The sequence below is a fragment of the Chlamydotis macqueenii genome, chromosome 3 (assembly GCF_036417535.1).
Source record: "Chlamydotis macqueenii isolate bChlMac1 chromosome 3, bChlMac1.mat, whole genome shotgun sequence".
NCBI lineage: Eukaryota > Metazoa > Chordata > Aves > Otidiformes > Otididae > Chlamydotis > Chlamydotis macqueenii.
In genome coordinates, this window is record NC_141558.1 from 72,006,193 (window position 1) to 72,024,870 (window position 18,678).

At 51.8% G+C, this 18,678-nt stretch overlaps 1 protein-coding gene across 1 annotated transcript in view; it reads left to right on the forward strand.

The window, feature by feature from the left end:
- ITPKB (inositol-trisphosphate 3-kinase B) overlaps nucleotides 1–18,041 on the forward strand; it is a 68,192-nt gene extending 50,151 nt beyond the window's left edge. Inside the window, exons 4-9 of the mRNA XM_086744757.1 lie at nucleotides 3,438–3,537; nucleotides 4,178–4,391; nucleotides 6,970–7,174; nucleotides 11,924–12,025; nucleotides 13,576–13,647; nucleotides 15,556–18,041. Coding sequence (XP_086600883.1) covers nucleotides 3,438–3,537; nucleotides 4,178–4,391; nucleotides 6,970–7,174; nucleotides 11,924–12,025; nucleotides 13,576–13,647; nucleotides 15,556–15,771 — 909 coding nt within the window. The 3' untranslated portion in view covers nucleotides 15,772–18,041. The remainder of the gene's footprint in view (nucleotides 1–3,437; nucleotides 3,538–4,177; nucleotides 4,392–6,969; nucleotides 7,175–11,923; nucleotides 12,026–13,575; nucleotides 13,648–15,555) is intronic.
- Nucleotides 18,042–18,678: the final 637 nt, after the last annotated feature.

The window sequence follows — 18,678 nt, forward strand, 5'->3', positions numbered from 1 at the left end:
CTCCATGCTGTTGCTGTGTGTGCAAGATCGCAGTTGGTCAGCACAACTTCATGAGTTTTCTGTGAGGGAAAGCAACTGCAGAGCTGGATCTGTGGAGCGCAGGGTGCCAGGGTACCACAAGCAGTCACAGGCTTTGATCATGCAAAAGAGTTGGAAGCGTGCTCAGCTTTTGGTGTGACAGCGTGCATGCTCACTTCCTTGCAGGCAAACGAGAAGAGCACATATCTGCCCTTTACCGGCATCGCTTGGTAACGCCACCTGCAAAGCCATTTTTTCCAGTAAGGTGAAAAATCCTTTAGTCTGGGGCTGGGCAGTTATCGCGGATAATTCCTTCATGTATGTACAGCTGCACCTGTGCTCCTGGACACGGCACGACTGGGATCCCAAGCCGTTGGCTTTTGAGATGGTCACCTCCATCTGAACTCACACTGGTGTTCGAATAAATGCAGACCCTCTTGCTGGAAGCTCTCAGCCATCCTTCGTGGCTGTGAAGGATTCTGCTGCTGGTCACAGCCATGTAGCATCTCTCTTGAAGTTTTAGGGAAAGTACACAGGGTGAACTTTTCAAGCAACTCTTTACCTGGGGAGAACTGATCTTCAGACAAAGGGGGTGGCAGGATTACTGGGGGCATTGACCAGTCTTGTTCCTCTGTGGTCCAGCCTCCATCTCTCCTCTGCAGTGGGTTGGCATCCCCAGCGAGCAGACAGATGAAGTCGTGCAGCTGCTGGTATACTAGGGGAGCTGCCCCTTGCAAAACTCACCGCCTTTTGTGCTTTTCAGCACTCCCATGACAGAGTGACTGGACGTTTTGTATAGATGTGTACATCCCCTCAAAAAATTGGACCCAGCAGGCAGCTCTGCAAAATGAGCTGTGCATGCTGGCAAGTAATGTGCAACAGGCGGAGGGCCCAGGAGAGCTTCCTTTTGATGAAGCAAACCTTCCCTCATAACACTGGAAGGAGGCTCAGACGTGAAACTGAGTCCGGCAACTCCTGAAGGGATCGCGGAGGGAACAGTCCCTCCTCTCTCCTGCAAGTGCCATCTCGAAGTGCCCCCATGAAGATGGGGGGAAGGGGCTGCATGAAGCAGAATTGCCCCTGGAGCAGTGATGGCTTGCCTTGCGGCCTATTTCCAGCAAGTTAGGAGTGACTCAAGATGGATGAAGCAGCCTCAAGCCTCTCCACAAACCATGTGCTTAAACATGTCCTTAAAACTTGGGTTGGAAATGCCTGTCTGTCTGTCTGAAACTGAGTGCCATCTGGATGAAAGCGTTCCCCTCCAGTGTAACGAGGTGGGGACATGCTACCTGTTCGTGATGCAGGTGTGCTCAGTGACCAGCCTTCTGTCTCGTTCAGCTAGGCAGATCGGTTTTTGTTGTGTTTTTTCTCCCTGGGGGACTTAGGGGCTGTTACCCTGTGCTGGGAGCAGTGCTGGAGCGGGCACATGGCTCCTGGGAAAGCCCCAGCGGGGGCGAGCCAGGGTGGATTGCCCTACTTTGGGTGCCACTTGCCTTCATTCTGTCTGTGCTTTGAAGTACCTCAAGGTTTTAGCTGTAAAGCTCTAACCACCGAAAAAACAAAATCTTGGCTTGGGAAGGTGCGTTGCCTTGGCATGTTTCCTGGGACTGAGTGACTTACCATGCTGTGTACTGAGGGGAGGACTCCTCCTTGTTCTGGAGGAGGTGGGTCACACTTGTTTGGAGTCCAGACTCCCTCGGAGACTTCTTCTTCCCCCTTTTTTTCATGACATCAGCCAGGACTTGATGTTACTATTTTAAAAACAAAAGGAGGGAACACCCCCCGCCTTCCCTCCAGCTCTCTGCCAAAAGGAGAACAAAGAACAGTTAAAGCGCACAAGTTCTGGCACTCCATTTGGAAATAAAAACATTCATCCTCATGTCAGGTAGGGAACTGCCCGACCCCCCTGCCAAAGCAAGCAAGCCAGGCGGCAGAGCAAACCCGCAGCGCAAAGGAGCCTGGGCAAAGGGGATGCCCGGTGTCACCCCGCGCTTGGGCAGCTGCTTGCCAAACTCCTGCACTGCTGTATCGGTGCCAGAGCGTGCCTGGATGCTCCTGGCCACGGGCAGTCATCCAGGCAATGGCCACCCTGCTCCTCCTGGGCTGGGAGGTGAAGAAGGACCTTTCTTCTTCCCTCTCCCGGCCCCGGTCCCCACCGCATGGGCAGCCCCTGCATCTCCATGCGATGCATCCCCACTCCGAGGCTGGTGCACGGCGCAGGAGTAACCCGATGTAACTTCACACTTTAAACACTAACATCTTTATCTCCCTTCTTCCTCTCCATTTAAACATGTCAGCAGTTCCCAGCATGGATTCCTGTGCCGTGAGTTCACCCCCGACAAGCATCCAAATTGCAAGTTAGGGCTGCTGGCTCTTCCCTGCCTGTCTGCAAAGTGTTCCTGGAACAGGGGCCGCCAGTTCTCCAAACACGAGGAAGAGATTACTTGGGCTTTCTGGAAAGCTCCCTCCCATGCCTTCAGAGCGGAGCAAATGAGGATAATTTATCTGTGGGCTTCCGGCTGAACCCAGTAGCTCGGAGCAGCCAGGACTACGCTGTCTGTTTGTCCCAGCTCCTGCAAGAAGGCATTTTTCCATTGTTGCCTTTGTATATTGTTCGCCTGATTTGTTTGCGCCATCGCCTTCTGGGGCCGAGATAAGAGGTCGTCCTCCTGCCTTTTAGCGGCGGCACGTTCCCCAGAACAATCCAGGGAAAAACTCTTGCAGGAAACGGCCTTCGAAGGAGGCTTTCGTATGTCTGATGCAGCCCTCGTTACAGTCATGTAAATAATTTTGTGCCATCTATCTGGCAAGAAACACAACACGTCAAAGGGAATTGTTCTCTAGAAGGTAGTTACGGATGGGCCAAAGCAGGCGGATCAGCTGCACGCGGGTTGTCAGCTTAATGGACAAAGGGGCTGCCTTTCAGTGAGGAACAAAAGCCAGGCGGTGAGCCTGTGCGCGCCTGTGCGAGCGGCTCTTGTTCTCCGCGGGAGCTGGAGTCCCATTTTGTCACTGGGTAGAAATCCTGGCCTCTGTTTTCCTCTCCGTCTGCCATGATCTGTGGTGGCACCTAAGGATGGATTAATGTCCCTGCTGCTTCCGCAGGGGGATGCGGGGAGCAGAGATGAGGTAACGCGGGTGGCTGGGCCCTCTGCAGCAGAAGCAGCCAGCTGGAACAAATGTCATGCCATCCACTTTAGTGACTTTACTTATGATTTTTGAATGTAGAGTCGAGGCCCAGCAGCTCTGGCTTGGCACAGGGCAGTGGGAAAAGAGCAGATTCTCTGTTTGCTTCCATCCTGCACTGGCTCTGGTGCCTCCTCCCCTGTCCGAAACAGCTGCCTGCTGCCTGAAGTGATTTTATGGACTGTGAAAGCTTAAAACGTTGCATTCACCTTTGTGATTTTTTTTTCTCTTAGAGCAAATCATGGCGGAAGATCAAGAATATGGTGCACTGGTCCCCATTTGTGATGTCTTTCAAGAAGAAGTACCCTTGGATCCAGCTAGCGGGACACGCAGGTACAGAGCATGGGGAGGGGCAGAGTGGTGAAAAGGCTCTTCCTTGTCTCAGGTTAATGGGCTTTGTTGGTCAGAATTGCTTCTGATATTACTGCATGAATGTAACAGATTTCAGCTCCTACATCTCTAGCCCAGGAGAGTGACTTACCTAACTGCGAGGGAGGTTGATGTGAAGCTGCAGTGCTTTGTGCTTTCAGTCTCCCAGGGCCTGTGGGTATTACTGCTGCTTTTTTCTCAAGCAGCAGAAAGCTGAGTCCTTTGGGTGAGACCCAAGCCCCCTTGCTGACCCACAGCAAAGCAGGTGACGCTGCCCGGCACAAAGGTGCCCCAATGCATGAGACTAGAGACAGAGGTGTGGACCCACCATGAAGCACACAGAGGCTGTGAAGCAAATGTGTTGAGTGCTGCAGGGCAGGTCTCTGCCCGGTTTAAGGTGTGACATTGCTGGTCGTAAACCTCTGACACTACATGTGAGTCTGGCAGCCTGAGCTAATAAGTCCCAGCCTGCGGGGACTCTTTTGGGTGCAGATGTAAAGAGAGATGCTTCCAAGATGTTGGGCTGCCTTTTTTTTTGTCTTGGGAAGGCATGGCATCATCCCCCATCCAAAGCAAGTGCCATGTTGTCCCTTGTCACCCTCAGGTAGTTTCAAGGCAGCGGCCAATGGCAGGATACTGAAGAAGCACTGTGAATCGGAGCAGCGCTGCCTCGACCGCCTGATGAACGATGTCCTGAAGCCATATGTTCCTGCCTACCATGGTGACGTTGTGAAGGACGGGGAGCGATACAACCAGATGGAAGATCTGCTGGCTGAATTTGACTCCCCCTGCGTTATGGACTGCAAAATGGGGGTCAGGTGAGTGTGTCTGGGGACATTGTTTAAGTTCTAAGATGGGATACTCAAAGCAAATGCATCTCCTGGGTAAAATCCCCTGAAACACACAAGGTGCTGTGGGGAGGCCTGGGTTTGGGAAGGACACACCAGGCTCATTCCTCCTCTGAATGTTGACCATCCCATGCATTAGGAAGGTGGTTTGGTGCAGCAGATGGGACTGCTTGGCTCACTATTTGGGTTCAGGTACAGCAGAATGGCACAGTAGCTTTTAGGAGGATGGCAACCTGCCTGTCCTCTGCCGCAGGAGGACACAGCCAAGGGGCAGGGAGCAGAAGGTATAAGAGATCCTGCTCAGTGTGCCAGAGGGGTGAATAAAGACACCTGAATGGCACAACTTGGGTGAGCAAGCGACTTTCCCTCTGCTCACCCTTTGCTCCCACGCACACTTGAGGGATAAAATGCATGTGCTAAGTGGTTTAGTGCCTTTCATGCAAAGTTCTTGAAACTTTTCCTAACAGATGAGCAACATTACCCGTGTCCTCTTCAAGAACCATTCACAGATACGCCAAGATCCTAGGCTGCAGCCACTTAGCCAGCAGCAGCTTTTGAGCTAGCGATGCCACAGCTAACGAGGGTGTCCCGGAGCAAACATGAGCAGGGCTGGTGAGCCGTGGCTTTGGAGCGGCCCCAGGCCACCGCTTGGCCCTGGGTCAGCTGCCGGCTGGCGACAGGGCAGGCTGAGACCCCTTTCACTGGCTAAGGCGCAGCCCAGACGCAGTGGAGACGCTTGCGCTGCTGGAAAAGCTGATGGTTTCTGTGGGAAGGAGGAATCTTTTTTTCCCCTCCTGAACTCCCGATGTGAAACTTGAACTGGCGCGTCGGGCTGTCGGCAAGGAAGAGGCAAGGAATACTTTCCACCGAAGGGGTGGAGAGAAGGGCAGGGGGCCCCAGTGCAGCCACGTGGCCCCAGCTGGCACGTGCCATGCTGCCATGGGAAGGCAATAGGACCCACTCTGGACCCAGAGACGACAGCCACCAGAAGAAGACCTGCTGGTCATGCTGCCTGGTTGCTCCTGAGGCTGCCTTTGGGAGGAGGAAAGCCTCCCGCACAGAAATGACAGGTTGGGTGATTTGTGCGCCTGGGTTTTTGGAGCTAAGACAGGCAAAGCAGGCAACTGAGCAAATGCACTGGGCAGCAGCATCATTAAATAAGATGATGCTGTGGCAGGAGCTGGTGAGGGAGGGTGAATTGGGCAAATACCCATGAATTGGGCTAATACCCTAATGTCCATGGAAGTGGGGCATCTCTATGGCTGGGCAGTACAGGCTCAGGCAGATAAATTAAACCTGAGGGGTATTAAACCTGTCCTCTGACACAGCAGCTTGCTGCCAGGCAGACACAGGTTTGGTTTTTCCCTGCCAACCCAGCTTCAGGATGCAGCAGCCTTCTCCAGTTGCCCCTGAACAAAGCTTTGTCCAGCTTAAGCCCTGGTGATGGTTCAAGCTTGGAGTGATGCGAGGGGACCAGACCACAGACATAGACAATCTGTAATTCTCATCAAAAGGAAATCTAGCTTTCTGAGTGGCGTGAACAGCACTTCTAAGCACACAGCTGCTTTTTTTTCTGTTGTTTTATTCCATCTGCTCAAAAGTCATGGGTTTGGTGGTCTCAGCTGAAGCCCGTCATTGCTTTTATCTGCAATGTTTTTCTAAGGGGCTGATGCTCTGGGGATGTCTGCTCAGTGGTCGTATGCCTGCCCTGAGAAAAGACACCGGTTTGCCTTGCTAAGCCTGTGGACTTAGCACTGTCCCACGTAGTCCGACTAGCATCCCCCCCCATGCGTTTTGCTTGGTTCTGGAGGTGAACCATGGGCTCAGTGCCAGGGCTTGGGCACAAGTGACACGGGGAGAGAGCATGGCCCCTCTGCAGAGCTGAGCACGGCTACTGAAAGGCGAAGAGCAGTTTGGATTTGAGGGGAAGGACATGACAGGTAGGGTCATTCCTGTGTCGTTTTACTGGGACATCTCACCCAGCCTGGCGAGTTGTTTGGAGAGAGCCTGGGCACTTGCCGTGCTGAGCTGGGGCAGGTTTGGGTGCTGCAAGAGGAGTTATGTAGTGATTTGCTGCTACAGGAAGTATTATTTTGTGGATGGTGGTTTTCTGCATGCCAGAGTGCACAATTTCTCCACCAGTGGGCTCTGGCACAGAGTGGTGCTCCTCTGAAGGATGCATAAAACCAAGGTCTTTGTGCACTCCTCTGCACCTTCCATCCTCCTTCCCCCATCCTAACTGCCCCCCATGTTCTGGGGGTGATGGTAAGCACCTGGCCAAGGCTGCATCTCTTCCTCTCCTCCATCCTGTACAGGAAGCTTTTGCCAGATAGTCCACTTAAAACAGTGGGTGCTAATGATGGGGTGCTAATTAAATCAGGATTAATTCACCTGCAACCAAACTTGCTCCATTATTTCCCATGCTGCTTTGCTCCCTAGGGATCAGCTATCCTGGAAAGGCCTGATTTCTGGGGCAAGGGCTGTCTGTGGGTATGTGGCAGCTCAGGTGGTGGCAGCCCTGCTCACGTCCCCCCTTTGCTTCTTGCAGAACGTACTTGGAGGAGGAGCTGATAAAGGCTCGGAAGAAGCCGAGCCTGAGGAAGGACATGTACCAGAAGATGATTGAAGTGGACCCTGATGCCCCCACTGAGGAGGAGAATGTGCTGCGGGCAGTAACCAAGCCCCGCTACATGCAGTGGAGGGAGACCATCAGCTCGACCGCCACGCTGGGCTTCAGGATTGAGGGGATAAAGGTGAGGCTGCTCCAGGTGTGCAGAGCAGGGGGAAACACTAGAGTGTTCAGTAACCAGACTCACTCATTCACTCACACACACACGCAGCAGGCTGAGATGAGACCATGTCACATCAGGACATCCCCAGTCCCTGCAGACAAACCACCCTTGTCAGGCACCTGGCCCAGGGCAGCGCTGCTCTTCTGAGAGCGCAGCTGAGCTCAGGGCATCAGGACAGTTTTAGCCATAATCTCATTAAATCAGCTGCTCAGTTGATTTCCTCGACTGTGAAATGCAAAGTGCCGTGCTCCAACTTGAGGGCTCAAATTAGTTGTTAGCTTTTGATACTGCTGTGCTGCTAGACTGAGCCATTAATCCAAATCTCATCTTGAACCTGTGCCGATACCTGGTTGGAGCTGTGAGTCAGTGAGGAGGCTGTATTTACATCCCTGTCTGGAAAAAATTAGCAACTGAGCCCCATGAAACGGGCTGAGCACAAGCAGCAGCACTTTCTGCTGGCACCTGCACATGTGTGTAATCTGCTGACTGTGCTTGCTCAGAGGTTACACTTGTATTTCTGGAGATACCTGCTGAGATGCTTTTGTGTTCCCCATTAGATGAGCCAGCCCAGGAGTTTTTCTCCTGGTGAGCAGATTTTGTGGCGAGAGAGATGCCTGGGATGGCACTTGAGCGGAGTTAGGTCTGTAATCACAGAGCAGTTGTGTGAGTGACAGAAGACTTGCATCAACATTAGGAATAACGCATGCCTTTTCACAGCCAGCCAGCGTGAACTAAAGGTAATATCGCACTTGAGCTGAGGGTTTCAGCATGTGCCTGGGCATGACATTGGCTTGGCAGCCAAGGGGAGCTCAATCAAGTTGTGCCTGGAGTAACTCAAGCTGGGGGCACTGTGGGAGGCCAGGAGGTAGCTCAGGGCAGCTGCTCAGCCTTAGCAGAAATGATGGCTCAATTTCATCATGTATCTTTGTTGGAGGAATTTCTTTCTCTTCATCACAGATAGGTTTTTGGTTTTTTCCTAGTCAGGTGGGATTCTTCTGGAATACACACCTGGGTCTCTGTGACCTTAAACTCCTGTGCCTGCTCACACAGCCGTTCCCTGTTCTCCTCTGCTCTCCCAAAGTCCCTTTTCTGCCACGGGTGCCCGTGAGCACGCTGCGAGCTGCTCTGGCCCGGGACAACCCTTTGCCTAGTTCCCATTGCTCCTGTTTTGTGTTCCCATTGCTGTTGTTTGCTGGTGCTTATTATAAAACTGAGGCAATATATAAAAAGGAGTGGGCCAGTTGGGACCAAAGCTCCCATGCGCTGTTTCTTGTCCCTGCTTTCTTGCTATAATCAGGAATATCAGTCTATTTATAAGTCCAACATGATATATCCTTGGTCTCCAGCAGTGCTTCTTGGCCTGGGGGTCACCCCCACCCATCTGGGGGTGTTTAGGGGGCTTTGTGGCAAAAGCAGGTCATATGTGAACTGCTTGAAATGAAAAATGTAAAAAAACCTGAATCATATTCCCACACAGGCCAAAAAACACTGTGAAGGGAAGTAAAAGCCAGAAGAGAGTGGTGAGAGTTGCATCTCTGTTTTAGCCGACTGTAAGTGAGCCACTGTGCGATGTGAGAAGTGGATTTTTTTTCAAAGAGGGGAAAATTAATTGAAAAATTTTGAGAAGTGCTGGCCTCCAGGAGTAATCCTACTACTACTGCTGCTGCTGGGGGCTGACTAATTTGATCAAGGCTCTAATTACTGTAATTCTCCTTAAATCCCTCAACTTCTGGATTATTTTCCCCTAAGCTAAAGCATTAACAGTTCCCAGCTAGCTTTTTTTTCCAGCAGAGCTGTAGAGCCGGTTGTGCTGCACTGTATCCCTACATTTGCCCTGTTTCTGGGGTCAAGTCCCCACATTAGGGAAAGCACCTTCGGTGCCCTGAGGCTGCTAGTGAGCCCTCAGAGAAAATTTTTGGAGAATATTATTTAACGATAAGTCTCCTCATGTTTTCTTTCCTGCCGTGGATGCTTCCCTGGGACAAGCAGGGGTGAATTTGCCCTGCCCCTCGCTCATGGCCGGAAGCTGATACAGGAGAGCACCTTCCTGTGCAAGGGAAGGGCAGGATTTGGCCCTGGGCACAGGGGAAGGAGGGGAGCAGCGGTAGCCTTCAGGACAGCGTGGGCAGGTGAGCTGCACAGGCAGCTCCAGGTTGGGAATGAGGATGGAGAGCCTTTCATGGCTGAGCTCATGCTTTCCCAGATGGCCTTGAGGATCTGGTTCTTCTTTTAAAATGAAAATTTTACTCTGCAAAAGGAGATAATGACACTCATCTAACTTTCTTTAGTAGCTTAAAACTGTTAGAAACAGTAGCTATTAATAAAATTACCCTGCTAAAAGTAGTACAAGTGATCCCTGGTGACCCAATTTAAGCTTATGGGAGCTGGCTCCAAGAAGTTTTGCTCCAAAGCTCCTGCTCTGGTCTGAGAGTCGCTCACTATTGCCTGCAGCAAGGCCATGGTGGGACGATATTCCCTGGGGTTGGGACATTTGCAGGGTCTCAGAACCATCTCTGATAACCTTCACCTGACTTTCCCAAGACTGGACGCAGTGCTAGAGAGGAAACTGGCTGACCTGAACCCATTGACACCAGCACAAACTGGAATCGCTGGTGGGGTAGAGGTTGTGATAGCCCTTATCAGGCCCCTCACATTTCTGCTGTGTGGAAGCCAGCCCCCTCGGGGCTCCGACACCTGTAAATGCCGTGGCAGTTGTCAGCCCCACGGCATCCATGTCTGGCTGGGCAAGGAAACCATGGGAGGGGAGTAATTATGGGAGCAGCGCTATGGATAGGCTCTTTGGCTTTCCTGAAGCCTAGATTGCCTTATCTGAAAGGCCATCTGTAGTTTTCATTTATTTTTAGGAGCACTTAGAAGTCCATCTCCTTTCTTGGATGCTTTGTGGAAAGTTGCACTCTTTACATGTGGAATAAGTGCTGTGGCACTTCTCCAAATTGATATCTATCACCCTCTGGGGAAAGGGTGGGCTGATTTCTGAACCGCCACGTCAGGGCTCACGTGAAGGATGTACCGTGGTGTAGCGCTCTTTCCCTGTACGTTGTGCACGCGCCACCAGAGTGTCCTCAGCGAGGCCTCCTGCCTGCGCTGCTGTGGCCTGCTGCCCCAGCCAACAGCAGGGAGCCTGGCTCTCCTTGGTCTATTGGCAGGATGGCTGCCATGGCAGGGAAGTCTCCAGCAAGAAGGTTGTCCCCGGCCTCTGCTGATACATGCTCCGTTAGCCCTGCTTTTATACCCTGTGGCAGCATGGTGGTCAGGCTGGGGCCAGGGTGGTCGTTTGAAGCTGGGTGCATTGGTTGCACGCCATGCAAAAAAAGTTTCTCCTGGAGACTGAGACCTTTCACACATTGCTCTTGTTATCGCCTTTGTTAACACTTGCATGAAATGCAAGCTGGAAGTTGGGAATACACTATGTGAGTCATCCCACATCAGGTGTGGGCTTGGTGCTGGGCTCATCTTGCCCAGCTCTCTACAGCCTGGGCACTCAGCTTTCTCCCAGGCCTGACTGGCCACCATGCCCACAGCCAGTCCTCTGTCCGGTGGGATGTACATGGCCCCATCCCTGGGCATTTCCCTGGATGGATCTCAAAGTCCTGCCAGGGCACATAAGTCTCTGGGGCAGATGATTCCATTACGCACTTTTCCTTCCCCAGCTTCTGCTCTGCTTCTTCATCCTTACTTCATCTTCCACAGCCCACAGGATGTCTTTTTGGCCTCTGTCCCTTCGCTCTATTGTGTACAAACGAGCTGTCCAGAGCGGTGGGATGGAGCTCTGCAAGCAGAGCTGTGAGCACAAGCATGTGTGGTTTAAAATAGCCCCTGTATCCAGGAAGCAAGCTCTGCCTACCCGATCCGTTGGCTGCTCCGGACAATGAAATGCACTGATCTAAAAATCAGAGCCCCGTCAACGGGGAGCAACCTACAAAGCTGCCCAGAGTTTTGGCCAGGAGCTTCTGGGTCAGGGCTGCGTGCCGTCCCTGTGGCGGGCCAAGCATGGATGTGCCTCTGGGAAAGAGGTGGAGAGCAGGAGGCTGCTCACTGTATCTCAGTGCCAGGCTGCTGCCTTTCAGGGTTTGCTGTCTGTGGGCTATCAAAGGACTACTGAGGCAGGAGAGCTGTGGGGCTTGCTCCTTGCCTTCATCTCCTTGCTTCAGTGGTTCATGGAGGACTTAATACAGACTTAATCCTTAATACAGGATTTTTGTGCCTGCTTCTGAGATGTTGTGTTTGTCCACGCTCAGTTGTGTCCTGCCTGCCATGGTCCCGCTCAGCTTTCCTCCACAGACAGGCATGCAGCCTGAGGCTGGTGTCAGCACCTGTGCTCGGACACAGCAGCAGTGGGAAGCAGTTGGGGCATGGTGTGGCCAGAAACGGGTGGTCTCCAGCTGCTGGTAGGGAGCAAGTGCCAGGTCCATGAGAGGTAGCTTGTCCACGTTGCCAGTGACCTCATCAAGCATGTGATGGTGGAGACTTGCCATTTGCATTAGGGGGCAATGCAGCAGAGCTGTGGGATGATTTGGGATGTGCAAGGCAGAGAGCTGCCTCTGTCCGCCCCCCCTCCACGGACAAGCCCTTCAGCTGCCGAAAAGGCTGGTCACATCCTACTCAGGGACATGCATGGCTGCTGAAACACCAGTCCTGCCCTGGCTCCCTCCCTCCCCATGCCGCTTACTGTTGTCCCTTCTTTTCAAGAAAGAGGATGGCACTGTGAACCGGGACTTCAAAAAGACACGGACAAAGGAACAAGTCATGGAGGCCTTCAGGGAGTTCACCAGAGGAAACCGCAATGTTTTGGTGAGTGGGGGAAGGCTGGGGGATCTGCCTGGAGAGGGGTCCTCCTGTGGAGGCTGCCCTCGGCTCATCAGGTCCCTGCCCTGAGCGGCTGCAAGCCCAAGCAATCTCTCTTTAAAAAAGCATGAAAAATGACAGAGAGAATCGCCATCCTGGCACAGAGGTGAGGGGAGAGCAGCGGAAGGCTGGGAGGGGACACGTTTGCTGCAGCAGCACTGCAAGTCCAAGTTCACTGAGAATGCTCAAGGGTTGGCCCCAAAACCCACTGCGGAGGCACAGCCATGCTCTGCCCCCTCATCCCTGAGCCTGCTCTTTACCCCAGTATGCAGTGGTGTGGGCTTCCACCCTGGCAGAGCGGGCTGCCCTGCACTCAGTCTCTCAGGACAGATGGCCAAGGCATCCCCATGCCTGTGCCAGGCACCCTTTGCACGGGCAAGCCACAGTCGGCATTTCACAAGTTTCTTGATGTTGCCAGGAGAATAAGAGATGTAGCTGTAAACAGTTTACACTGACTGTGTCAAGTACCCTATTTGACAAAGTGCTCCCATTTTAAGCTGTGCTATATAAAGCCTACAAACACAAGGCTCCAGCTGGAGTGGCCCTGGGCTCTGCCTCCTTCAAACCAGCATGTTCACTTTGACAAGAATTACCCAGGGATTACTCCTGGATCTGAAAATGAAGTTGCCTGGTTGCATTTTATCCCCAAACAGCTTGGAGCACGCTCACACCATCATGCCCTGGCTCTGGACAGGGCTCCTTGGGCAAAACCGTTGCAATGCAGCAACTCCCACATCTCCCCACACAGTCAAAGTGTGAAAGATTAAGTGTATTATAGTGCCCAGATACCTGCTGTGCAAGTTCCTGTGCTTAGTCCTTCTGTCTAAACCTCAAAATCAAGTTATCAAAGAGGTCCCCTGAGAACGTTTAGTGCCTTCCAGCAGTTTGCGGGGATGCTCTTACAGGCACATGGGTCTTTGCCCTGTGTGCTGACGAGCATGAAAGCCCTTCTACCCATGGTACCAACTTTGCAGAAAGTGCTGATACAGAGTTACAGAAGTGTCTCACGATGCTTGAGTGACTGCATGATAAAATGAGAGACGAGGTGAAGAATTGACCTATTAAAAAGAGTGCAGGTGGGAGGGGGAAAAGCAGCCTGGTTATGCATGCGCAGCAGCAGCTGCTGAATTAGCTGTTCCCTCCTCGGGAGCACCGTGAATGCAGCAGGGGAAGTCTGCAGAAAGCACCAGTTCAGCCAAAGCAGATGCTCTCGCTAAGTTTTGAAAGCCACAGGATGTCTTAGAGGCCAAAAGGATAAGTGGATCCGGAAAAAGAGGGGAGACCCTCCCAGGGCACAGGTCTGTGGGAGGATGCTGAGCACAGGGCAGCTGAGGGACACCCCTGGCATCTCTCCGTGCAAACATAGTGTCATGGAGAGGATGCTGGGAGGAGGAGACCTTCCTGTCTGCCCCGTGCAGCAGTTTTTCTGTAGGCTTCCTGCAGCACTGACAGCTTGTTTTGATTTTTTTTTTTTTTTTTTTTTTTTTTAATTCCAGAACAGTTACCTTAACAGGTTGAAGGGTATTCGCGCTACCCTGGAGACATCCCCGTTCTTCAAATGCCATGAGGTAATACTCACGTTTAAATAGATCTGCCTGGAAATGTGAATGGTTTCATCTCGGCTTGTCCAAGGAGAGAAGAGAAGTCAAAGTCAGAAGCTGTAAATTTCTACAACTTCCAGTTTATTTTGATATCCATGTTTTCATACCCATGTTTATCTAATACTTATGTGGAAATATGGCTGATGACTGATACAACGTTCATGCATCTGACATAGGTTCACATCTACTGAAAACCAAAATTCACACAGATTGAAAGTGATCTAGGAGGAATTCAGGATGCTTATGGGTTTTTCCGACTGGGAAAAATCCTTAGTGTCGAAGTATAGGGGTCTTCTGGAGAGAAATTCCTGCCTGAATGCATGTCTTGTATTGTTTAGCTGCCTGTTGCTCCATGTCATCAAACAAGGCTTTGAGTTAGCTGTAGATTGCAGATCATCCCAAAACTGCCTTCACTGAGCTGGCTGGGGCACCACAGCCAGGACTCTTCCCTTGGAAGGCCTGTCCTCCAGAAACGTGTCCACAAAGTCAACATTTTCTACAGTGAAAATTCAGTCCTTGTGGGAAAAGAGAGAGGAAGCGCCACATTTTTGGCTGTTTCAGCAGGAATTTGAATGCTCCATAATTTTATGAAATAATTTTATTGATTTAGCATTGCCAAAGAGTATCTGCTATTTCATCTACTTAACAAAACATGAGAGCACATGTCCTTGGCACATGTTGTCTCTGGGCAGAAGAGCCTTGTAGGAACCCCCTACTCACAGGATCCACAGCTCCAGGAGTCCACTGTCCCTCAGCCGGAGCTACCTCAGGCCTGGCTGCACGTGGCGGGTCCTGTGGGGAGCCAGAGGCAGTTGGGGCCATGCCTCCTGACGGTAGTGCCTGTAAGGCAGTTGGAAGGGACGTGTTGAAACCAAGTGTTTCAGGTCATTTCCAAAAGGGAAACAAAATGCTGCCTGAAACCAAGTGCCAGGGGTTCGTTTGAAAACACAGAAACAAAACAGCCTTTCAAGGGGGTTTTGAAAGGGGTTTCCACTCCTTAAAAACTAAAAAGCAGTGGCTTTGACTTTCTGTCCCACTTTGAGACGGAGCACAGCAGGTCTGCCAAGCTCCACGGGGCCCTCACTGGTCACAGCTCTGAGGAGGAGCTGCGGGAGAATTTGGCAATCCAGTGCAGGCAAGCAAAGAATGTCAGCAAAAGGCTTTGCCTTAAAGTTAAAATGCTCTGTCCTGGCCAAGAGAGGGCTATACGAGCTTAGAAGATGAGGAGCTAAAGATAAGCATTTCTGGGAATTAATACATGTCTCTGGACCTTGAACATTTTCCTAATGTGTTGGAGGAGGAAGTCTCTTCAAAAATGTAAATTCATACTAGCTTTTGCAAACAGTACATGCTTCCCATTAAAAACCCTTGTCTAAACCAAGCCTCAAACAAAGCCCCAGTGACATTTAGTGCTGCTGTTTTGAAGGGCTGACACCAGCTGGGTGCCCCTACAGCTGCACTCCTCCACATGTCTGTGCGGCACGGGGCACTCCCGGCTCTCGGCACATGGCATCCCATGTTCTAATGGCCGCTGTGCTCTGGTCACCAAGATCCCTATTTGTGATACAAGGACAAGCAAGTTCGTAATCCACCAATTCATGCACATTGGACATCATTTGGAAAGCAGTCTTCATTTGGGATGGCCCTTCTTCTTCTCCTTCTGCCAAGAGCTGGGATTTGTATGAGTAAATCAGCTTGTCTGAGTATCTGATTTGCATGTGCAAACACAGCTGGCAACGCACAGAGCTTTCTCCTGCTCATGCAAAATCTCAGCATCGTCCCTTGCAAATGCAGCCTGAGATAAGGTGTCTGCAAACCCCAAAGCTGGCTGAGAATGAGCAATAAGAGCACCACTAACTGGCCTCTCCTCTGCAGGTAATTGGGAGCTCCCTCCTCTTCATTCACGACAAGAAGGAACAGGCCAAAGTCTGGATGATTGACTTTGGGAAAACCACCCCGCTGCCAGAGGGGCAAGTTCTCCAGCACAACGTGCCCTGGGTGGAAGGGAACAGAGAGGATGGCTACCTCTGGGGGCTGGACAACCTCATTCAGATCCTGACAGAGTTGTCCCAGAGCGAAGACTTGCATTAAAGCCATGCATCTGACTCTGCCACTACCCCCAACCTGCCCCTGACTGACTCGTCTGAACTGCACTACAAGACACTTTCCAGCCCTCGTCCATCCCATTTGAAAGCTATACTCTCCCTATTTAAGGTGTTTTTTGTTGTGTTTTTTTTTTTCAGGTTGTCTTGGTTTTTCTTTCCTCTCCATGTAAATAGAGAGCTAACCTGCCAGAACAAAAGCTGAACTTGAAACCTTGGCTTTGCTGAGTTGGTGGGAACACGTGGCCATGCCAGCCGGGAGCAGCCTGGAGGGATTGCTTAGGCAAGCATGTGCTTTGCCTATCGCGCTTTTGTCGCTTGCACAGCCTGATTTTAAGAGGGCTGGTGGAGAAAGGAGCCTCTCCCTGCACTGGGATCGGTAGCTTCGTCCCAGAAACACCCAGTGGCTGTGTCCAGGACCCTATGGTAGCTGGGGTGCATGAGCAAGGCCTGGAGATGGCGAAGGATACTGGGACAGGAGCCCTTTGGTTGTCTTTGCCAGCACCTTTTGCCCTAGGGACCTGGCTCTGCTGAGTCCTTAAGAGATGCTAGAAGGGCAGATTTGGGTTTTTCTTTGTGTTAAAGACATCCCATTGAGGTTGCCGAGTTATTTTCAGGTGACACCGGAGGGTGAGGGTTTCCCTCCTGCTGTGGGGCCATGTGGTTGGGCACAGGTATTTACTGTGCCCAGGTGCTTCCCACCTACATCCTCCCTGCTGTGTGGTGGGTGACACTTTGACCTCCTCTCCAGAGACCCAGATCCCCTCCTAGGAGCTGCTTACAGCCCTCCTTAGCTGGGGTCTCCAACATTCCATGGGGAATAAAGACTTTGGGCAGGGCTAGGGGAGAGAAAAACAGCTTATAAGGGACTACTTTGAGACCTAAAGTAGCCATCCGGGTTGATCAGTTTTTTCGGCAGCAGCTGAGCGCGTGCGTAGGGGTAGTGCCGCCAATGCTCACGCCTGGCCCGGGGTGACCCTCCCGCCTGGAGCATCTCTGTAATTTTTATCAGCAGCGGATGAAGGGTCACAGCAGCAACGCGGCTCTCAAGGTGGCTGGGTTCATTGTCTTGGGCAAAGGAGAGCTGGGGTCAGGCATCCCCATGCCTTCCCTTTTTTCCGCAGAGCTGGCTGACTCTGCCACTGCTCTTCGGCGCTGGCTTTCCAGCCTGCTAGGGCCACGCGGACGGCCTCTGTGCTCCCACTCCTGCAAAAACACCCAGTTCCCTATTTAGGGCGGAGGCTATTTTTTAACTTCCTGGAACATTTGAACTAAGCGGCTTTCTCGCAGCGGAGCTGGCTTGCTAAAGGTCAGCCCCTGAGAGGCCGGCGGGGAGGGGAGGTTGCAGGGTAAGCGAGGGGTTCCCTGCATTGAGGACAGGAGCGTGGAGCACTGAAGGTGGTACAGGAGCTCAACAGCCACAAATCCCTCACCCGCTCCATCCCCAGACCCACCATCTCATCTCGCTCCCCAGGAGCAGTGCTGCAGACCCCCTCTACCATTGTCTGGTGGGTCCAGCGTCCTCAGTGGGGGAGGTCTTCTCCTGGCAGCAATAAGGAGGAGGAGCTGGCCATCGAGCCCTCTGCAGCCATGCCCCAGCCTCTTTCCTGAGGACTGAAGTCTCCTGAGGTATTTCTCTGTTTATATCTCACCAAACAGATGTCTTCAGCTCATCTGGTGCCATTGTAAATGGTTGCACTGTTTTAGCTCTTTGCCAGGCTTCCTAGAATAGCCCGTGTGGAAGTGCCTTATAGACATGCCTCTGTTCCATTAGTGTCATGGGAAAGGTTGGGTGTTTTTTTTAAGTTATATTTATTTTCATCCCATTTTAATTGCACAAAACACTAAAACTTAATGCATGGAGTCCCTCTTTTTTTTTTTTTTTTTAACTGTGTTTTTAGTTTTTAAACCATCCCTTTTCCAGCTTTGGAGAAAGGGTGTGAACAGATATGCATAGATATGTACCACTTACCGCTGTACTTTAGCTTTGAGCTGCTCTTATACATGTATATTATTTTTAAGCCTGTTTATAAACCAGATTCCTTGCTTTGTGGCTTCGGAAGAAGCAGATTGTTCCTCTCAGATGTCTTATGCCTTTCTGGAGGCTGGAATGGTTGCTGTGAGGGATTTTCCCCGCTCCCACCTCCCCTCCCGGTCATTGGGTAAAACAGAAAAATCTGAACCAGTCTGAAACACCAACGCACAGTGCCTGTAAAAAAAATCCTGTAACTTTGCAAATAAAGGCATATGGGAAGCATTCGTCTGGTGTAGGGTCTGTGTCCACCTCACCCAGCTTGTGGCAGCCTGGGAGTGACCTTGGATTTTGGGGGGGGGGGGGGGGGGGTGATTAAGCTCCAACTTTGCCCCAGCAGCTCTTTGTAAAAGCAAGAGTAGGAACCTGGGGAGGGATCCTGACAAAGAGGAACTGATTTTGGAGGGAGCAGGGCAGGGTCAGAGCGGAGCTGGGACTGTGAGGGGTCTGAGCTGGGTGGGTGGCACCCCTGGGAAAGGCCTGAGTTTCTCCATCCCCCTTCTGCAGGGAAGCCCACCGAAGGAAGCTCTGCACCAGGAATTTCCAGCTTCCTCTGAGCAATTTCTGAGTGCCACCCTGTGATTTCTGCTCCAGAAGGAGTGATTGGGACCAAAGGCCACCTAAAAAAGCCCAGATTGGTTCTGCACTGAAGGAGAAATCAGGTTGTAGAGCCCAAAGGCAGCTCCAGTCCCTCCCGGTTGTTTGTGCAAGTACAGGACAGCAGGAGCCTGTCCTGGGACAGATGTGGCCAAGGGGCGAGGTGGGCAGTCAGATTTAATACCCTGTGCCCAGAGCCCTGGGAGCAGCCCAACCTGGGAACTGGTCCCTGCAGCGTCTCTGCCGCTCACCACAGCACCTCTAAAA